We start from the raw sequence: 23,652 nt of genomic DNA, 5'->3' as shown, positions 1-23,652 counted from the left end.
CGATTTTAATGATTTTTGCTTAGCTACTTTATGTTTGACCCTAAATTATTTTTGTCTATCCAGTGCTAATTTTACTCTTTCACAAGGTGAGAAGGTGACAGTCAAAAGGAACAGAGTGAATCGAAACATGAAATTTAGTCCAAAAGCAATGGGTCATTGTGGGAAAGAACACATATCATGCATCAAAGCCAAAACAAGTTCCAAAAATGAAAGTCAAAAATATGAGGGCAAAAGGTTTGTAACCAGGAAATTCAAACTATGGCACTTGTAAAACAGCGTTTGGACCAGACCCACAGAATCTGACAATGACATCACGTCGCATGACTACTGGGGCCACATCTCCTAGCAACAACTCATTGTAACATAGCAATGGTTATTCAAAATGGTTCTGCCAGCTAAAACCCAAAATAGTGTTGCTGATAAATAAAACAATTTTAAAGAAAGCAATTGTATATTTGGATTGTTTATAATTCGAAACAAAAAAAAAAATAAAAAAATGATCAGAACTACCATGAAATAGTTCAGAAAAAAATGATAAAATATCAGCTATTACAACTGACTTCTGTCAGCTTTTGTATATACACTGCAGGCTGACCTTTCACAAAGTTTGTTAAACAACATCAGAATTAATGTTATATGTCAGTTGTAAACTTATTCATTTTATGCTCAAGTGCTGCAAAATAGGTTTAGTAGCTCATCTGTTCTGCCGTTATTTAGGAAATTGCCTTAACAACATGCCTCATCTGCATCAGGAATCACGGCCAAAGACTAGCCTGTGCCTACGACAACTCATTTACAATTTGTTTTACTTCCCATATTGACAAATAAATGTGTATTATAGGAGCAGAAAGTGTCATTTTCAATGAACTTCCGATAGACATAAAAAATGTATTTAGAGCTACATCGTTCACTATTTATAGTGTTTCAGTGCTTTGCTATTTTTCATTGAATAATGGATAACTTAATTTTATTAACCCTGAGTTATTCATTTCTGATTTTTACAGGGCAAATAAAAGCTAATCAAGAAGAATTTTTTATTTCTAATACTCATTTTACAGAATGCATTTTTACCAAAACTATCCACACAACACATTTTGCCTGTAAAAAAAAATGGTGTGACTTAACACAGTAAGACCGAGTAAAGATCATTGAGCAGTACCTGCACTGCAACGTGAAACAAAACCTTAATGGGTTCATCATAAAAAGAATTGCCTGGTTGACTTCATTGACATATTGATTTTTTTTTTCTGTAAAGAAGTAGATTGATTTTTCCATATAAACATGGTGGTAGTGGTGTAACAATGAGATGTAAATAATGCTTTTCTTTTATCATATCTAAAATTAAGTTGAAGTGACCTGACTTTTTAATCTTTTGTTAAGGACCTGCTAAAAGCAGGAAAAATGTTTTGGGGCGTGGAAAAGAAGCTGAACAAGATCTTGAGTGGATCATCAGGACAGAACAGATGGATGACAGCATCTGGCCAAGAGGCTTTATTGACACAGAAGATGACGTACAAACTACTCTGACATTAAAAGTGAGTAAGAGCAGCATTACTATGTCGGCACTCAAGAAGTTATTGTAAATTTAAAACTGACAGTCTTCTTGTCTTATTTAAAAACTAATTAATGCTTCACGGAAACATTTTTAGTAACACTTCATCACAGAGACTTTAAGGGTTTGTTATGTTGGTCACTTATTGCTATACAATACAAAGGAAGCCTTTGTTAGATCTTTTTACTAAGCAGTAAATGACTTTAATTAGTCACTCTATATACTTTGTTTTTTAGTGACAATGGTGCCCTGTAAGTCGTATTAAATCCAAACAAAGCATTTATTAACAAAGAATTGTTACATAGCCAGAACAGACTAATTGAGATAGAATGTTTTGGATTAAATCTAATGTTTAACAATTATACTGTATAGAAAATTTCCACAACTTGAAACATTGCTAATTTTGTATGTTTTTAGATGTTTATTAATGTCTTGGTAGATCAACATTATGTCCAATTTGAAACAAAGTATTTATCAAATGTAAATGGCAGGGTCTCACAAAGCAGAAAATAATAGGATGCAAATTTGAACTTACTTGATTACATTTTAACTCTTATTTTAATGGACTGACTTTTACACATTTAAAGCTTTTCAATAATTGGGATGCATTTGGCCTAGTCCTTATACTCAATTAATTTGCTTGCTGTCTGAGAAAGTCACCAAATAATGGATTGCCTTTTTCTGTGGACAGTAGGAGACCATGGTGGGGACAAGTCAATTTTCTCATGGTCTGTCCACTCCAAAGTGTGCTTAATCAGTAACAAAACCAATGACCCACATACGCCTCTTCTGAATAACACATTTTCCCTCAAGGCTTTATATTTTTAAACTCCTTTTTCAACAATGAACATTCTTAGATATTACAGCTGGCTATAATATTACAGCTATTACAGCCTGGGCTCAAGTAACAAATTAAAATGTGTTGGCATGTGCTTTTAAAAAACTGCTGCATCAATGTCAACACACTGTGTTTTCATTTGCAATAAAATGTGCATTCTAAATTGATTTGGCAATATTGTTATTAGAGTACGTGAGCTTGCTATCAATATGGTAACATTTTAAAGCATTATAAAATAGACACCAACAAAAAGAGTTTTTTTTTTTTTAATTTTCAGCTCAAGTCAAAATATGAGTCATTATTAGGGTGCACAATACTGAAAACAAAATATTCTAAAAGTTTTAACAATTTTTTGCCCAAAGGCTCAGAACTTAGCATTTACAGTATTTCAAGTTGATGACTGCCCAAAAATCACAAACTGGTCATGTTTATAGGTAAAAGGTGTTATAAAAATTAATTTTGAATAGTAAATTGTTGGGGCGGCACGGTGGTGCAGTGGGTAGCGTAGCTGCCACGCAGTTAGGAGACCTGGGTTCGCTTCCCGGGTCCTCCCTGCGTGGAGTTTGCATGTTCTCCTCGTGTCTGCGTGGGTTTCCTCCCACAGTCCAAAGACATGCAGGTTAGGTGCATTGGTGATTCTAAATTGTCCCTAGTGTGTGTGTGTGTGTGGGCACCCTGCGGTGGGCTGGCGCCCTGCCCAGGGTTTGTTTCCTGCCATGCGCCCTGTTTTGGCTGGGATTGGCTCCAGCAGACCCCCGTGACCCTGTAGTTAGGATATAGCGGGTTGGATAATGGATGGACAGTAAATTGTTTATAGAAAATATTTACTTAATTCAATGAGGGCAACTATGCATAGTCATTGCATAATCTTTGTGTCATAAAACAATCAGCTAAAAATCAGGGTAAGGGGCATTTGCACATTTGTCAAAATAGATTAGTTTCATCTTACTGCAATTCAAGACAGAGAAGTAAAAAAAAATTCTAAGAGACATCCAACACATGACATTCCCTACATAAAGGTGTGATTTTGAAATTCTAACCCTGTTCTAATACATTCCATCGATACACGTGCACATTACAGTATGTAGTTATCCATGCAGAGGTAATTCTACTGGAGCAATTTTGCTCAAAATCAATAGACTTTCGACTTTTTATAGTGATAAAAACTGTGTCAAGTGTCATTTAAATTGAGTGATTTGTTTCTGCTTTGTTATGTTTCTGGACTGACAACATCACACACAAAGCACACACACACACCACAGACAGGCTACACTTTGAACATGGAAATACTGTTTAAGGATGCCTAAAACTTGTTGAAAACTCAAAGTCAAAATTTTAACCCCATTACAATTTTATCCCCACTTTTCCCTAAAAAATATATACGTTTTGTAAATCAATCATTCCCAAACCTGCCAATCCGATGCAGGATTTCAAGAGTCAGAACCTATCCCAGCAGCGCTAGGTCAGGGCACATTACACAAGAACAAAAGGATGCCAACCAAGTATAGATATTTCTCCACCCCTATTCTAGTCATCTTGATGGGCTGATTAAAAAAAGTCAAATGATAAAGGTGGAAAATTCACATTAAAAGGAGTACTCCACCCAAAATTATATTTTTATATGGTACTTGCCCTATGCAGTTTGTATTAATGGCCAAGAAAAATATTTTTATCTCATGTTTTCATGGAGAATAGAAAAATGTCTGATAGAATGTGAGACAATGGTGAACAATGCTAAACAGCAGCAAACGGTAACAAAAATGTCAATGAAAAAATCTCATGTTAGTGGGTTGCATAATACGCACATCAAGTCATCCAGTTATCATCAGGTCATGCTGGCAATGTGCAAAACACCTGCACTTTTTGCTAAAATATTGTTAAATGAGAAAGTATGGAAATTGGAAGTAATCGACTAACAGGAAGTCCCTTCACTTGGGATCACTTTTTTGAATTGAATACCGAACTCTCCCTCTCATTCATTGGTCAAGAGTCCTGTCTTCAATTCAAAAGTGTGCTCCCATGTGAAGAGGCTTCCTGTTTATGGACTACTCTTAAACTTCTCTACAGTACACGTGTTTTGCATGTTGTGAGCATACAACTGGCTGACTTGACATGTGGATTACTATATGTGACTTAAGTAATGTAAGATTTATTCATGGACGTTTTTGATGTTATTAGCTTTTGTCCAGTGTTGATCACCATTGGCTCACATTCTATCAGAAACTTTGCTATGTCTGTTCTCCATGAAAATTTGACACTGTTAATGTCCAATAAGACATGTTTTCATTATCCATCCATCCATTTTCCAACCCGCTGAATCTGAACACAGGGTCACGGGAGTCTGCTGGAGCCAACACAGGGCACAAGGCAGGGAACCAATCCCAGGCAGGGCGCCAACCCGCCGTGGACATGTTTTCATTATGATGAAAACATCCGCCGTGGACATGTTTTCATTATGATTTTAAATATTTACAGAGAGACAAGCATGATCAAGTGGATATGTGGAGTGTCGTAGAGTGAGAGGGAGAAGAATGCGGAGTTAAGAGAAAGTCATTATGGAGGTTATAAGATTCTGGTGGATAAGGTGGTTTGGAAATGTGGAGTAAACGGAAGAGAGTGAAGATAATATGGTTGGAGGTGGTGTCAGATAATATGAAATGAATGGTTCTCACACCAAATGATACCAAAGAACTAAGGAGAGGGGAGAGTAAAAAGATTTGAGGAGCAAACAGCTAGCCTGAATAAACCTGGAGCATGGCTGTAAACCAGTGATGATGATGAAAGAGCTTCTTTTTATTTAAAATGTTCAATTTTTTTGTGATTTGATATATGAAATGGGTCAGTGTTATTCACTACATAGTAGCTGAATCAAGATTGTTGGCGGCATTCAAAGTGTGAATATTCTTTTTATTTTTCTTTAATGTTACATCCATTACTAGTGTTCTTTTGAGCGCACTGTTTCCTGCTGTGCTGTATTACTTGTATTAAGATAAGAGTTAGTCTTTTGAGGCCTTTGGTGAAGCTCTCCAGCCGCTTTACTTGTTTGTGTCAAATCAAGGCTATTTTAAACATTTCTTGTAACATTTAAAACGTAAGAGGCCAGAAACCATTCCTTTTGTTGAGCTCTATACTGCTTTGTTGAGAGTGAAAAGAGTAAATTCAGAACATAAGTCTGCAAAAAACACATTACGCTGTCTGTAGTTCTAGGTGGATTTAAAATGTGCTGCGTAGATGCCTACAGATACAACATGTCACTATTTAGCTTTTCAATGTGCAATTAAGATGCAAATGTGTTGCAGCATTATTGGAGAACACTGGGTGATATGAAGTTTTAATAATCTTGCTGAGAACATAACGTATGAATAAACAGGTCATATGAAGTAGTGGTTCTTTCGAAATTTTTGGAATATGTTCAATTAACAGTTGTATTTTTTTAATTAGAATGGTGGCTTCACAGTTATCATTTACACAATGTGTGGTAAATGTCTATCTATCTGCTTATCTTCTTGTGGCAAGTACTCTGCTACCCTCAGTGCTTTAGAGGTCAAGGCACGATTCCTTATCCTGTTACCATCTAAGTGAAGTTTGCATGTTCTGCTCATCTTGGTGTGGATTTTCTCTTAATACTCCAACCTTCCCACATTCGAAAACTACATAAGTTCAGTTAATTGTCAACTATACTCTTAACCATGATTGTCTTGTTTAGTTCTTGCTTTGTTGTTAATGCTGATAAGAAAGGTTCTAGAATTCCATAGGATCCGATAATGGAGTAAGAATTCATGGGGAATTGAGTGGGATTGATGATGGAGATCAACAAATGAGCTACATTGGAAATAACAGTCCAAGACTTTTTTTTTTTTTTTAATTAAGCAGAGGTAGGAACCAACCAAAACTACAGAAACTAATGTTAAATAAAAAGTTAACATTTTTATTTGTTGCTTCTTTTTCACTGCGACTGAAAAATTCAGTATTTACAGTTTATACAAAATAGTATTTCATATTAAATTCAGAATACTCAGCAGTTGATACAAAAACACTCAGGATGCGATCAATGACATATAGGCATTTAGGATACTGTGTGATTTGTAGCTAGCTTAGACATTATTAATAAAGCATATCTTGTAAGTCTTATTCTTTTTGCTAGTCCTTGCACCGTCTGCAGAACCTGAATGATTTTATTGCATATGCAAAACTATGAAATTTTTCAGCTGTTAACACCATATATGCTATTATTTTTGAAAATATTCTGCAGATTAAATTTAAATAAATGAAATAAAACTGCCAGTTCATATTTAATTTTCCTCCAACTCAAAACTCAAAATTGACTGAGGCTTCTGTTTTTACAATTCTGCCAATTCCATCTTGTTTAACTACTGTGCATCCAAGCCTTTTGCAGTTATCCCTCTGGAACTGGCTAGTTTTGCTGTGCCATATGTGCTATAAACATATGGGTTTTTTTCTACTGGCATTGAAGTCAAGAATTTTACAGTACCTGGTGCCTACCTACATTTAGCACTTGCCATTCATACAGTACTTGCCTGAAAGCTGATCTGTGCCACAATGTGCCAGGCGTGAGCATTAGGAATAGAATGTCTGGAAAAAAGTAAAAGTGTCAGTAGTTCTGCATGTAGTGGTTAGTACAACTCTAAATCGGGCCGCTTTAAGTGACAGTGGGTGACTGACTATATCCAGCATGGGACTGGGGCCTCATCCAGGGTCAACTCCCGCTTTGTGCCCAAAGAAACCTTAATATGCTGGATGAATCTTGTAATTATGTGAGGTGTACATTAGTAATATATGGTACTAATATTTTCTCTTGGGCACAGCGGGTGGTGCAGTGGTTAGTACTTTTGCCTCACAGATTAAGAAGACTAGTTAGATTTGTAGAGTGGCCAATGCCAAATTTAGATTGGCTTTTTACATTTCCCCCTTTTCTGTGTGAATGTTCTCTTGATACAGTCCTTCAAGACATGTGTGTTAGGGTATGGGGACCAACAATGTATAAATAATTGTTGTGTCACATGTAAAAACGACAGTGAAATTCTTACTTGCAAGTGCTATTCAACATGCAACACATTGACACTGTCCAGGACCATGATTAGCGAGTGTGTCTTCATTATCTGAAACGTCCACAGTACCAACAACTTAGAAATATATTAGAATATTAAGTTAAAGTAAAAGTATTCATCTGTGTTAGATTCTTCCACATATTCTCGATAAAGCATAAAAACACATTGTACGGGACAGTCTTACTGGGGTTTGTTTTGTGTAAAAACTGGATAATTTTTAGGTTTTGGGCAAAAGCTAAGCTATTTATAACAAAACAAAAGGTTTTCATGTAAGACAGAACTCCTTACTGCTGCAGTTAATAATAATAATAATAATTTGGTTACACTAAATTGGCACAGCGTGGGTGTTAAGTATTCATGCATCCTGTGATGAACTGTCTTCCTATTCAGAGATGCTTTCTGTCTTGTACTTCTTATTGTGCATGACATGACCCTAGATTGGACTAAGCATGTTTCTCCTTCTGTAAAAATCTTGGAAAATGTCAAATACTGCTGGGTACAGAAACTGCAGCACATGTAATCTACCATTTCCTTTCACTTTTGACTTGCTGGTGTTATTATAGGGTGGTCCAGATCTAATTATGCAATTTTCATTACGCTATAACTTAAGTTTATTACATAGAGAATTCACGGCACCTGCCCTGCACATAGAGATTTCACTTAAAATTCTTTTTGTTGCCGATAGATGGCAGCACCTGCCCTGCATTCCAAAATGGCATGGAAACGGTTGTCAGTTGAACAGTTGCATAATTAGATCTGGACCATCCTGCAGATCAACCCCTTATAATGGTGTACTATTACATATTTCTTACAGTTTAATGGTTTTATTTTAATATTAAAGGAGGCCCTGGAGTTCTTTCGGCCAGATTTCATCACCCGCTCAAGAAAACGTTTGAAAGATCTTGAACAGAAGAGGTATCAGAGAAAGGTACAACAAAATGAGAGTATGCTGTCTCAAAGATCCGTCACTTCCCCAGGGATCCTTCTGATGAACGCCAGCAAAAAAAAGTGCACCAAACCCCACCCTCTCAGTGGTACGTTGGCTATTTACAATTATAAATTTATACAATTTACAAGCTCTTCACAATCAAGGCATATTCACACATTTTATATACTGTATAATGAACAGCAGGAGTGATACTTTACATAAAGAAAAAAATATAGTGAAAAGCTGACTGTCATACAACTAACCTTTGCCCAGGACTTTGAATGTAATAACTAGAAAACAAGAACAAAAGTATTTTATGAAATAAATAAGGAATGGGAAGCAAAGGAATATAATTCAACTTCCTGCCTGCATCTTTTGTACATTATTAACCAGGTCTGTCAAAACTAACTGGCTTTAGGGAGAGCTAGCAGAAATCTGAAAGGGTGACCCTGTCCAAAATATGCCTCTTGTACAGGGTGCAGCACACTAGAAATTTCAATTCAGTATACTGTACACTACTTAATGGCAAAACCACATTTGTCCCATTTTAAACCACAGTTGCCAAAAGATTTTTTTCTCAGAAAGAGATTTAGAAAAATGCTATCAGTCTTCAGTATATATTGTGATAATGCTAAAATCCAGCAGGAGTTGACCTTAAGATGCATGCTGCTTCTGTACTAAACAGCCTCAACCATTACTATCACATCTAGGCTTCTGCTCATTTGTCAAAATGTAAATACCATGTGTCTGCAGAGATGAGTTTTCCAGATTTCAAGTTTCACTTGCCTGAAGCTGCATGGTGTCACCACACTAAATGATGTGTACAAAAAGAATGGATGAGTGGTGATCAAATAGGAGCACATTGCTTTCTGTTGTCAAAATGCTTTCATATATGTGGCTCAGATGTGGTAAACAATAGGTGACGGCAATAATTCCTAAATACTGTTTTGCTAAAATCTGAAAAATTGTAATAGTGGTTTATATGATAAACAATCTGTTTGAGGAATATATAGAGAAGACAAGAGCATTTGCTTTATTCACATGATAAATGAGATCTAGGCAAATAATCAAATGACCTGCCATGATATCACCTTTGGATAAGTTATAATTGCAAAAAGTGTCTAAATTGCCGTTGGCCTAAACTGTCAGTAATAGTAATTTTCTCCACATTTCATATATACTGTATATATATATATATATATATATATATATATATATATATATATATATATATATATATATATATATATATAAAATATGCTGTCAATTTAGTTTGTTACATGTTCACTAAACCTTAAAGATTATAAAAGGTGATTTTTAGTTCTTGGGAATGGGGAAAAGCCCAATAACCAACATTTTTCTTAGATTTTCACACATGAACTAGTCTAACATCTCACTAGTGACAAGAACTATTAATGAGGCACCAGTGATTTAGACATAACAGAGAAAGAGAACTGCTAATCACATTAAATTGACTGAAATCAAAGAAATTACTGGACAAAACACCCTTGAGTGCTTAATGAAGCAAGTGATTACATTAACTAAACCCTTGATGAGTATTTTTCAAAAAATGCTGCTTACTGGGAACATTACTAAAGACTTGAAGCTAGCAAATATTTCATAACATAAAAAGGTGATCCTAGTAAGGCCAATAAGCTTAACATTTATCATGGGAAAATTAATAGAAGCAAACATTAAGGAAAAGATTGAGTATTACATGTCAATAACAGGTGTATTAGTGAACAGTCAGCATGAGTTTAGACAGGGGAGGTCACTAATATCCTCGACCTTTTTAAGAAAGGACCCTGCAATGGACTGGTGTCCCATCCCAGGTTTGTTCCTGCCTTGTGCCCTATGCTAGATGAGATAGGCTCTAGAACTTCCCACGACTCTGTTCAGGACTAAGTGGGTTAGAAAAAGACTGACTGTTTAAGGAAGAAACAAAATAATTTGGTCAGACGGGTGCATTTGGTATTATTTAACTTGATTTTTAAAATGCTTTTGAAAAGGTAGTACATGAGGGACTACTGATTAAACTAAAAAAATGAGAGTGCAAGCCCCTCCCTATGTAGATCATTGCAAAATTAGGTTAAAAACATAAATCAAAAGGTTAGGAATGGAGAACCTTTTCCAAAGTAGCAAACAGAGAAGTATTCAGAGTTAAGAAAGAAATTACTAAGGTAGATTCCTTCTGTTACTTTAAAATTAGTTCTTTAACAAGATCTGAGGCACAGATGGAAGCTGATTAAAGCTAAATTTCACACAAATGTTACAGATTTCTTACACAGAGATACGTGGAATAATTCACAAAAATGGTTTGTTAGATAATAGGATGTCAAGGACCTTCAAAAGTAAGCTGGATAATATTTTGCAAAAGATAATTGAAGAGGGCAGGTGAGTGGGGAGCAACTGCCCTTAGTGGAGGATTTTAGGAATCTTTTTCACGAGTGACGGGAGCCGTAATGGTCAGTAGTGGTGAAGTCTAAAGACAAAGTTCTTGATTTACTAGTTGATCTACATCTCTGTACTCATCTGTGGTCATGAGTTGTGGGTAATGACCGAAAGAATGAGATTACGAATGTAAACAGCAAAAATGAGGTGTGTTTGCATGGTGGCAGGGCTGAGACTCCGTGAAAGGGTGAGAACCTCAGCAATTCGGGAGAGCCTTACAGACCTGCTTGGTCTGCTGCCACTGCAAGTCTCACCAGGAAAAGTGGATGAGAAAATTAGATCAGATAAGAGATAACTGAAGAGAAATTGATGACTTGCTTTTGCCTATTCTTATCAAAGTTATTCTTATGAGGATAAGCTAGATACAGTTAAGAAGTTGTAACCCTGCTATAGTTTTAATATGTTTTAATTAAATTTGTGTTGCAAGGTGAATTTGCCTGAACTAGCCTCATTTCAACAAAGTTCAGAGAAGCACATGGTAACCCACACATCATGGGCATCTAATGGCCCATTTGAAGGTCTTTACCTTCTTAAGTAAATTTTGTAACCCACCAAAAGTTGGCAGCCATGTTCAGCTGAAGAATTCAAAGCTTCACCCCATCTTTTATTGGAAGTGGTGCCACATAGGCTATACTTCCCAGGGTACAACATCATTGTGGAATGGTAGATCAATGAAGTAACCTCTAAATCCCCAAACCAATGCTATGCCACATCAATGAGAACAGTGGGAGCTTGATTTAATAGCACCAAAAAGAAATCAGCTCAGGAGGTGAGAAGAGAATGCAAGAGTAATGTAAAGGTTAATAATAATAATAATACATTTTATTTATATAGTGCCTTTCCTATGCTCAAGTCACTGTCTTGCATCTGAAATATGAGTCCAAGGGCTTCAGGAAAACCAACTTTATTCAATTCCAAACATGAATGGTAAGGGTGTTAATTGAAATGGGAGCTACCACTTCAATACACACAGACACAGCAAACAAGCAGTAATCTTATCAGTTGTACTGCCTTGGCTCCTTTCTTCAGTTCAGGAACCTGTCAGGTGGGTCAAGTGGCTGCAGATCAGTGACTGGGATCTGGCCATCCTGGAGGGGAGCAGACAGAAAAGAAAAAGTGGGCCAGGTCAGTAGCCGGACTAAAGTACACCCCACATCAACCCTTGGCCGATAGAACTGTCACATGGTAATGCTGCAAACTCGTAGTTTCCTCGGTTGTGCAGCCAACCTGCTGTTGCCTCGCAGGCAAACAAACAACCCTCAACTGACACGTCACCCGCGTTTCTGCACTGGGGCTGGGGGTCTTAACGGGTCTCACAAGGTAGACAGGTAAAATAAGATACAAATCGGACTTTGTTCTGGAAAAAAAGAGCAAGAGCCCATCTGGTGCAACTTGTATAATTGTCTACATTTGTTTGTTTACATGAGGCTAGTATACAAATCAGCTCGGAAATCCGAGTAGAACTGAATGTACATTTCTGCATTTGGCTCAGTGGCAGCTTAAATGACTTTCTCAGTATTTCATCATATATGTGTTGGCAATATACTAGCAAGTTTTCATAATCCACTGCTTTAGGCTTTAAATCACTCAGAACACTGGGTATTCTTCATAGAAATAAATCCATAACATAAAGCGTAATAGCTGAGCCTTTTTTTAATATTTAATATACATCAGCAAGTCTGAAGGAAACTGTATGACCGATGCTACTTTGACAAATGTGGGACATTTTCAGTACAAAACCAAGACATTAAATATGCGGCCACAAACATTCTAGGAAGTGGGGAGTAAAAAAAAAAAAGGAACAATTTCTAACAATTTTTATTAGGCTTTCATTCGAAGACTACTAGGTGAAGAAGCCTCTTTCTCTTGCTTGTGTTCCCAGTTACTCAGATCTTTTTACTGCAGCTGGAGAGATGGGGAGTGGATTGAGCTTGAAGCTTGTCAAATATGTTACTCCAATGTGCTAAAACATGCTGTAATGATTGTGTGACTCATGGCAACAAGCAGAGTAGAGAGGTGAATGGATCCCATACTGTGCATTTGTTGTCAGTCTGGAGATAAAGTAAAAGTTAGACATGAAGTGTATTGTTTAGGCCTTCCTCTCTAGATCATATCAGATGTACAGAATATTCAGGCAGGCTGTCAGCTGATAATACTGTCACTTCTTTCTGCATTAAACATTCTACTTTAGCTGCTAAAAGACAATTCTTACAACAGGGTTGTAGGAGAACGACACAACTTAAACTGCCAAGTAAATTTTGCTTTATCAAGTTTATCTCATTAGTTGCACGGTTATGTTTAATATTATGAGCAGCACGCTGGCGTAGCAGTTAGCATTCAATTCCCTCCAAATCGCAGTGTGAGTTTTGCTCATTTTTTTCTTGTTTCTATGAGATTACTCTGGGTTCTCTGATGGCAAGTTAATTGGTGACTGTAATCTGCTCCAGTGTCAAACCTGAACAGTCACACACTGATAGTGGTTAGCTTTACCCATCGTTCAGCTTTTAGGTTATTACGCATGTTCATGCATATGCGTATATAGGAAGACAATAGATTGGAGACAACTAGATTGTCTTTTAAGTTTCTTCCTCTCTCTGTCTTTCCTTTCTCTATCTTTCTTTCCATCCATTCCTCCACTCCACTTGGTGCTTTTCTGCCTTATTTTCTTTTCCTGGTTCATGTATGCCCCACACTGAAGACTCTTCTTAGATCAGACACTTCTGATGTTGTTAGCCCCCATTACTACATGAGTCTCAGCCTATGGTGCTTGTCTCAAGCCAGTTGTCTGTCCCAGCTGAATGCTTATTAAATTATTCTGCTCTTCCAAACATTATGCCGTTTGCTCAGTTCAGTCCTTAGCTCACGCTACTGCGTAATCGCACTTCATTCTCCCATTCGCTTCCCCTAACGTCTCAAGCTGAATACAGTATCTTGGCTTAACATTCTCTGAAATGAGACTTATTTTTCTTTTACATGAAGAGCCTCCTTGTAGTTGGGAATCCCTATTTTTGCACCAACCCTGGCTACAAAGTAGATCAACCCAATGAAAATATAGTAGCAAATGTTTGATCTAAAATATCAAAGAGCATGTACTCCCCATGCTGGTGTGCATGCAGTTTCTTTAAGAAATGTATCAAATTACTTAAAATGTCTGTAAAAGCATACAGTGTATAAAAGTGCAGCTGTACTGAATCATTTCTCATTAAGTGACTGTTTATAAAATTCAGAATTAAGTCGTGAAGAGCCTCCTTGAGTCTGCTGCTCCTGTAAAGCAAATACAATTTTCCATAAAAACTTCATAAAGCATTCTTTGAGATCAATTGCACAGCTCTGCCAAAAACACTTTGTTTTATAGCAGAAAGCTAGAATGATAACAAAATTCACTTGCTTAAACCCTCATTCTCTGTGTTTTCTCTTTTCTTTTTCTTTCATCTATTGCTTTTCCAAGGAGAATTAAATTTTCTATGGTGCAATTAAATGAAGTCAAATTTGATAGTACTTCACCGGAAAATGCAGGAAACATCCTTAGACTTATGACAATCTCCTTTCACAAAAGCAGACTATCAGACTGGTGTTTCATCCCCACAACAGCCGGCATGCAATACCAAATAAATACGTGCTTCCACCAGCTAGCCGTGAAGTGGGAAGCATCAGAAAACTGTGTGCACCTCACGCACTTGCACTCTGCTATCTACTTTAAACAACTTATTTTGCTAAGTCCTAGAGGACAGGAAAGGTCAGGTCTTGTCAGCAGATGAGTGGGAGCTTTTTTGTGCTTCAGTATTGGCTAGTGTGCCTCCCCTGTGTATGAAGACATATCAAAACTGCCCCTGAAGGGAGCATCACACTGAGCTAATAAGATATCCAGTCTTATTGATGGACTCTCTATCCTTCAGTATGTGATCAGATCAAATCACATGCCAGGGGAAAAGAAGAAATTCTGTTGTTTCCTGGTTAACAAGGTGCATTTTAAAGGCAGGCATCAATCCAACATAGGCCAACGAGAAAAATCAGTTAGTTATGCTTTGCTGAGGCGAGGCTCTATGTATAAGCCGTTGACTGGTTTTGGAGGGCACAGCTGCATTTTCCAACGATCCTGCAATTGTCACCTCATGGAGGAAAATTAAGAGATAATAAGCAATGAACTGTCTGTAATGAGGATTTCCTTTTAATGTTTAAGATTTCAGTCAGACATAAACTGTGTGTCAAAATGCATGTAATAGACTGAATAGGAAAGAAAAAATAATTACACACAAACAAACAGCTGATATCAAATATCAAGCTACATTACAAGGTTAAGTCAGTTTTTACTGTAAGCAAAATTTGTTAGGCAGCAATATATAAATATTTTTAAATACGTACTGCCTTTAATCTTCAAAATGCTTGCTCTGTTTACACTCAGTAAGTGAGATCAGGAACCTGCTGCTTGATCACACTTTCAGAAGTGGTCATTTTTCTAGCATGACCCTCCAGAGATATCTTCCTTCGTGTGAGCAGAGCAAATACACCGGCACCCTCTCCAGCTGGGATGGCTACATAGTGCAGCATAGACACAACAATGCACTTTCCTGTAAAATTGGTTTTCAATGACCATCAACAAAAGCAGAAATGGCAAGAATGTTTTACTCATGGAAAACTGTGTGTAGCATAGATAGATAGATAGATAGATAGATAGATAGATAGATAGATAGATAGATAGATAGATAGATAGATAGATAGATAGATAGATAGATAGATAGATAGATAGATAGATAGATAGATAGATAGATAGATAGATAGATAGATAGATAGATAGATAGATAGATGCAAGGTGGGGAGTGAGAGGCAGGTATAATACAGGCAGGTTAAGTGAAGTGCTTGTGGTCACAAAGTGTCAGTAGCAGGAGTTGAACTCACAACCATAGGGTTTGAAGTCCTAGGTCCAAATCTTTATCCAATACAACACACTGGCTGGTAATAATATTAGCTCTTCAAAAAATACAAATATTATGTACAGAAAAGCACTTGCATAATAATTCTAATTCATCTGATTAATCAAAATTTTAACCAAACTGATGCCCATTGTCTAATGAGATTTCTTGGCAAAGCCAGTTAACACAGTTAGTGACACCATAAAATCTTCAAAAAAATAAAAAATAAAAGCAGAATTAATAGACAAATATTTGCAAAGATCTTCATGAGAAATATTAAAAATGAACCAAATAACATAAATAAGATCTAATGGCATGTCATGGCATGTCAGGCCTTATATAGGGCATCTGGAGCTACATGGAACACAGAAAATTTTTAACAGAATAAGCATCAGAAGCAGAAAAAATAGAGAACATACTAATTAACATAGAATACAATATAAAAAGAAAGAAAACATGAACATATTCAGCAACAAAAGAATACATAAGAAAGAGCAAATACGCAAAATCAACAGGAAAAAGACTGAAGCTAGGGATGGGACCTTGGTCAAAATATGACACTTGGCCACCTTTGGTCTAGAGTTTTGTCACCTCTGAATCTGAAGAACCATAGTGGCTGCAGGTTTTTGTTCCAACCCATTTGCTTATTTAGAAGCCAATCCTCACCGATCTTATTTGATTTCATAGCTTGTTAGTGTTTTAACTCTACTATGTCAGTTCATTCTTAAATAGATAAGTAATTTTGAGTTCTTCCCTTTCTCTTAAGTTTCCTTCTGATTACTTAATTAAACCAAACAGTGAATGATGAATACACACAGCTGGAAATGGAGACAAGCTACATGTAAAACTGCTGGTTTCTTTGTCATTTGCTTCTTATTGCTAACTAGCAAAATACCCGCGCTTCGCAGCGGAGAAGTAGTGTGTTAAAGAGGTTATGTAAACATATATATACATATACATATATACATATATATACATATCTACATATACACATATCTACATATACATATATAGCAAAATACCCGCGCTTCGCAAAGGAGAAGTAGTGTGTTAAAGAGGTTATGTAAACATATATATACATATATATACATATCTACATATACACATATCTACATATACACATATCTACATATATATATATACATATACACATCCACATATCTATACATATATATATATATATATACACATATCAACATATATATACACATACATATACACACATACATACACACACACATATACACATACATACATACACACACACATACATATATATATATATATATATATATACACACACACATACATACATACATACATACACACATATATATATACACATACAGACACATATATATACATATACATATTTACATATCTACATATATATATACACATATATATATATATATATATATATATATATATATACACATATCTAAATATATATACACATATATGGAAGAGAAGGTCTGTGATACGGTTTGCATATTTGCAGTTGGAGATCCACAAAGGGAGAAAAAACGAATCACGTATCATAAAATAGTTTTAGTCCTGAGCTTTCAACCCCTATCAGGGGTCTTCATCAGAGGATAATGCTTAGACTTACAAGAATCAAAGGCAATATATAGCAACACATTCGGGGGGGGGGGTGGGTGGAGGTGACTAAGTCCGTATGATCCTCCACCCACCCCCCCCCCCCCTGAATGTGTTGCTATATATTGCCTTTGATTCTTGTAAGCCTAAGCATTATCCTCTGATGAAGACCCCTGATAGGGGTTGAAAGCTCAGGAATAAAACTATTTTATGATACGTGATTCGTTTTTTCTCCCTTTGTGGATCTCCAACTGCAAATATACACATATATATACATATCTACATATATATATATATATATATATATATATATATATATATATATATATATATGTATATAGACATACATATATACATACATACATTCACATATATATATATATACATACATATCTACATATATATAAATAGCCAAATCCCCACGCTTCGCAGCGGCCAAGTACTGCTTTTAAATTTTTATTAAGAAGAAAAGAAAACCTTTTTAAATTGAGGGAAAATATACCAATAACAATTTGTTAAGGATCTTTTTTTTTTGTGAAGCTGCATTCAGTCAGTTCACGTGAGCCGCTCTCTTGTGTGATGTTGCGATGTCCACGGCTTTATTTGATGTTAGCTAAGACCCGGCACTTAAAAGTTTCTCGCTACAGCAATTTTAAGTCCGTTACAAAGTGATCCAAAGTCTTGTTTATACCTCATGTCTTCTCATTAAACTTGTATGTCGCGAATATGGTATTGCAAACGGCAGCGGGAGCGTTTCTATAAAGTCAATTTAAACTTACGGTTTACACCGCGCTTTGTTTCCGCAGTATCGAAGTGATCACTCATGCTGCATTCAATCAGTTCACGTGAGCCGCTCTCTTGTGCCTTCTCAATTGTGTAATGAATGTTTTCTTCAGCGCTCTTTGGGGCTCTTCCTTGTTTTCAGTTCATGTGATTACGTAGGCGGCGTGATGATGCGATACGCGACTACGCCTCCTCCATTACAGTATATGGACAAAAAAGAGGTTCCAGTTATGACCATTACGCGTAGAATTTCGAAATGAAACCTGCCTAACTTTTGTAAGTAAGCTGTAAGGAATGAGACTGCCAAATTTCAGCCTTCCACCTACACGGGAATTGGAGAATTAGTGATGAGTCAGTCAGTCAGTCAGTGAGGGCTTTGCCTTTTATTAGTATAGATAAGGAGCAATTAAAATAATGAATATAGCTGTTTAAGACCAAAGTAAGCAATTAATGGTTCAAAATCTTATTAAGCGAGACAATAAAGTGAAGCAGAAAAATGTCACTTGGGCAATAAGTGCTTCATTAGCAATAACTGATTTCTCATAAAGCAACTGGATTGGAACAAAAACCTGATGCCACTGTGCCCCACCAGGACCAACGTTGCTCAGCCCTGATAAAAAGGGTCTTGGTCTTAAATAGCAAATAGATAGATAGATAGATAGATAGATAGATAGATAGATAGATAGATAGATAGATAGATAGATAGATAGATAGATAGATAGATAGATAGATAGATAGATAGATAGATAGATAGATAGATAGATACTTTATTAATCCCAATGGGAAATTCACATTCTTCAGCAGCAGCATACTGATACAATAAATAATATTAAATTAAAGAATGATAATAATACAGGTGAAAAAAACAGACAATAACTATGTATAATGTTAAATATTAACGTTTACCCCCCCTGGTGGAATTAAAGAGTCGCATAGTTTGGGGGAGGAACGATCTCCTCAATCTGTCTGTGGAGCAGGACAGTGACAGCAGTCTGTCGCTGAAGCTGCTCTTCTGTCTGGAGATGATACTATTAAGTGGATGCAGTGGATTCTCCATAATTGATAGGAGCCTTCTGAGCGCCCTTCGCTCTGCAACAGATGTTAAACTGTCCAGCTCCATGCCAACAATAGAGCCTGCCTTCCTCACCAGTTTGTCCAGGCGTGAGGCGTCTTTCCTCTTAATGCTGCCTCCCCAGCACACCACTGCGTAGAAGAGGGCGCTCGCCACAACTGTTTGATAGAACATCTGCAGCATCTTATTGCAGATGTTGAAGGAAGCCAGCCTTCTAAGGAAGTATAACCGGCTTTGTCCTTTCTTGCACAGCGCATCAGTATTGGCAGTCCAGTCTAATTTATCATCCAGCTGCACTCCCAGATATTTATAGGTCTGCACCATCTGCACACAGTCACCTTTGATGATCACTGGGTCTATGAGGGGTCTGGGCCTCCTAAAATCCACCACCAGCTCCTTGGTTTTGCTGGTGTTCAGGTGTAGGTGGTTTGAGTCGGACCATTTAACAAAGTCATTGATTAGGTCCCTGTACTCCTCCTCCAGCCCATTCCTGATACAGCCCACGATAGCAGTGTCATCAGCGAACTTTTGCACATGGCAGGACTCCGAGTTGTATTGGAAGTCCGATGTATATAGGCTGAACAGGACCGGAGAAAGTACAGTCCCTTGTGGCGCTCCTGTGTTGCTGACCACAATGTCAGACGTGCAGTTCCCAAGACGCACATACTGAGGTCTGTCTTTAAGATAGTCCACGATCCATGCCACTAGGTATGAATCTAATCCCATCTCTGTCAGCTTGTCCCTAAGGAGCAGAGGTTGGATTGTGTTGAAGGCGCTAGAGAAGTCTAGAAACATAATTCTTACAGCACCACTGCCTCTGTCCAAGTGAGAGAGGGATCGGTGTAGCATATAGATGATGGCATCATCCGCTCCCACCTTCTCCTGATATGCAAACTGCAGAGGGTCAAGGGCGTGTTGAACCTGTGGCCTAAGGTGGTGAAGCAGCAGCCTCTCCATGGTCTTCATCACATGTGATGTCAGAGCAACAGGCCGAATGTCATTCAGCTCACTAGGATGTGATACCTTTGGGACTGGGGTGATACAAGATGTTTTCCAAAGCCTCGGGACTCTCCCCTGTTCCAGGCTCAGGTTGAAGATGCGCTGTAGAGGACCCCCCAGCTCCGATGCACAGACCTTCAGCAGTCGTGGCGATACTCCATCTGGACCCGCTGCTTTGCTGGCACGAAGTCTCCTCAGCTCTCTGCTCACTTGCGCTGTTGTTATTATGGGTGGGGATGTTTTTCCTATGCTGGTATCAGCAGAAGGATGTTTGGAGGGTGCAGTACTCCGAGGTGAGAGTGAGAAATAGCCAAATCCCCGCGCTTCGCAGCGGCCAAGTACTGCTTTTAAATTTTTATTAAGAAGAAAAGAAAACCTTTTTAAATTGAGGGAAAATATACCAATAACAATTTGTTAAGGATCTTTTTTTTTTGTGAAGCTGCATTCAGTCAGTTCATGTGAGCCGCTCTCTTGTGTGATGTTGCGATGTCCACGGCTTTATTTAATGTTAGCTAAGACCCGGCACTTAAAAGTTTCTCGCTACAGCAATTTTAAGTCCGTTACAAAGTTATCCAAAGTTTTGTTTATACCTCGTGTCTTCTCATTAAACTTGTATGTCGCGAATATGGTATTGCAAACGGCAGTGGGAGCGTTTCTATAAAGTCAATTTAAACTTACGGTTTACACCGCGCTTTGTTTCCGCAGTATCAAAGTGATCACTCATGCTGCATTCAGTCAGTTCACGTGAGACGCTCTCTTGTGCCTTCTCAATTGTGTAATGAATGTTTTCTTCAGCGCTCTTTGGGGCTCTTCCTTGTTTTCAGTTCACGTGATTACGTAGGCGGCGTGATGACGCGATACGCGACTCCGCCTCCTCCATTACAGTATATGGACAAAAAGGAGGTTCCAGTTATGACCATTACGCGTAGAATTTCGAAATGAAACCTGCCTAACTTTTGTAAGTAAGCTGTAAGGAATGAGACTGCCAAATTTCAGCCTTCCACCTACACGGGAATTGGAGAATTAGTGATGAGTCAGTCAGTCAGTGAGGGCTTTGCCTTTTATTAGTATAGATAAGGAGCAATTAAAATAATGAATATAGCTGTTTAAGACCAAAGTAAGCAATTAATGGTTCAAAATCTTATTAAGCGAGACAACTAAAGTGAAGCAGAAAAATGTCACTTGGGCAATAAGTGCTTCATTAGCAATAACTGATTTCTCATAAAGCAACTGGATTGGAACAAAAACCTGATGCCACTGTGCCCCACCAGGACCAACGTTGCTCAGCCCTGATAAAAAGGGTCTTGGTCTTAAATAGCAAATAAATTTAATGAAGTTATTTAATAGCAAAAAAATACTCACTAATTAAGAAAATGGTTAGAATGAAAACCTATAGTCTCTGTGACTCCCAGGATTGGAGCTGGCTACCACTGCTCTAGACCATAGTAAACAATCGCTCAAAATTGTCCATGTTATTGTTGCCAATAATCCAAAAAGAATGAAAGAATGTTCCTGGATTGTTAGAGGAATCTCATACTGATTTCAAATGATTTAATAATAATGGTTAATAATGATTTTCAAATGGTTAATAATGACTCCAAATGATCACCAACAGTACCACTCTGGTACCCACACAAGATTTTCATAGTAATATTGTGTCAATTTACACTATACACATGGAGTGATTTACATGGCTCAACTCAAAAGCAGGTTAGAGAATTACGTAGTACTGTAGTCACAATACACCATTTCATTCTGCAGTAGTCACAAAGAATGGCAGACTGTTAAATAGTTATTCATTTGAAGTGTTCTAGATAAAATAAAACAGTTGTTTTATAAGGCCAGTCTTGTTTATCTGCACTCTTGCTGGCTTCACAGATGAGATGTTAGTGCCCTGTGAATTTTCTCACATTTGCTGTTTAAATTGGTTTCACCTACCGTCCTATGTGAAGTGACAAGCAAGATTACAAGCTATAGTATCTCCGAAATGAACAAAGCCTGACATCAGCACACAGTCTTTGACGGCATCCCACTTACTACCTGTAAACCCTACCTCCTACTCTACTGGGGCAAGAGACAAACCACTTAGGACAACAATCATGCTGGCAGTGTGTCTGTGTCAGCATGGATCAGTCTCCGTCATAATTCTGCACAAAAATAGATTTAGGAAAATTATATGTACCTTTAGAATATATTTTCAGTATACTTTAAAATGAATAATGATACAAAAATACAAGCACACATTTTTTTGCTGTCAGGCAACTACATTTCTTATGTATGTGAATAATATGCAGATTAAATTCCCCTTGGAAATGTTTATGAACTTTACTGAACTTACCAAAGTAAAGTACATTAAGTCAATGGAGAAGAAGAAACTAGACTAGTACAGAGCGGATTATAATGGTCTTTTAGTGTCCCTGACAGCTAGGGAAGCATCTGTCCATTATGCTGGACTAATTATTGTGGCCAGAATGTGACCTGAGCGGCAAGGCAGCTGTGCTAACCACTGCAACACCATGTTTTCCTATGATAAATTAAATAGAATCAAACATCAGAACAATAACATTTCTTGCAGAAAGTGGCAGACCAGAAGTATGATTTCACTAAAACTTGCTTGTCCACCACAGATTTGATAGCAGGTACTCACCTCTCCTGAACTGAAAAGTACAGTTTGACTATTTTTTTCCCCAAACACCTTTCCCTCTTCACATCCACTGCTACTAAATGCGCAATATGCATGTGAATTCTTCACTCCTTCCTTTTTGCATACACTGCACAGCACTCTAGGTAATACTATTAAAGATGTGGTCCAACATATTACACACAGGTCACATACAAGTCCGCAAAAAAAGACACAAATACACTGGCCTATTTCCAGTTTCCTTCTGCGTGAGTGTTTTATGTTTAAATGTAATACATGTTTTCTTATAATTTTAGCCCACTCCTAGGATCAACATCATATACTGTACTTGGGGTAGTGTCCCATCCGGTATTGGCTGCTACAGCTCTGTGATATCACACTGGTCTTGCAAAGCATCATGTGGCACCAGAAAAAAAAAAATTGTCTACACCAGCCGCACAGCAAATTTCCAGGAAAATATTCGACGAATGGGATCACAGCAAGCACAGTATAGTCACTGTGAAAAACACTTTGGTGAATTTTCCAGATCAACACTACTCTCCATCAGTGCTCACTTGGAAAGCTCACTGTAGGAGATTTGAAATTATTGATAAGTAGAGTTTGTAGGGTTCTAAATGCACTGTAGTTCAGTAAGTTGGGAGACAGCCTACTTTTTGATGGCTTCAGTGACCTTTGTAGAGGTGACACCACATGTTGCTTCAACAATCTGCTTGGCTATCAATACAGTCATTCCTTAAGGCATTTTCAATGTTTGCATTATCTGTAAGAAAAAAATAATAGTGAAATAAAACCTCATATGAGGTGTGTATA

General features: G+C 37.3%; 1 protein-coding gene across 5 annotated transcripts in view; it reads left to right on the top strand.

The window, feature by feature from the left end:
* The window catches only part of c2h10orf90 (chromosome 2 C10orf90 homolog), a 241,812-nt gene that overhangs the window by 178,312 nt on the left and 39,848 nt on the right, over nt 1-23,652 (top strand). For all 5 annotated transcript variants that reach the window (XM_028795288.2, XM_028795287.2, XM_028795289.2 and 2 more), the window contains 2 exons: nt 1,381-1,535; nt 8,301-8,493. In XM_028795288.2, the coding sequence (XP_028651121.2) occupies nt 1,381-1,535; nt 8,301-8,493 (348 nt within the window). The remainder of the gene's footprint in view (nt 1-1,380; nt 1,536-8,300; nt 8,494-23,652) is intronic.

The sequence above is a fragment of the Erpetoichthys calabaricus genome, chromosome 2 (genome assembly GCF_900747795.2).
Source record: "Erpetoichthys calabaricus chromosome 2, fErpCal1.3, whole genome shotgun sequence".
Classification (NCBI taxonomy): Eukaryota; Metazoa; Chordata; class Cladistia; order Polypteriformes; family Polypteridae; genus Erpetoichthys; species Erpetoichthys calabaricus.
This window is presented reverse-complemented; position numbering and strand designations above follow the sequence as displayed.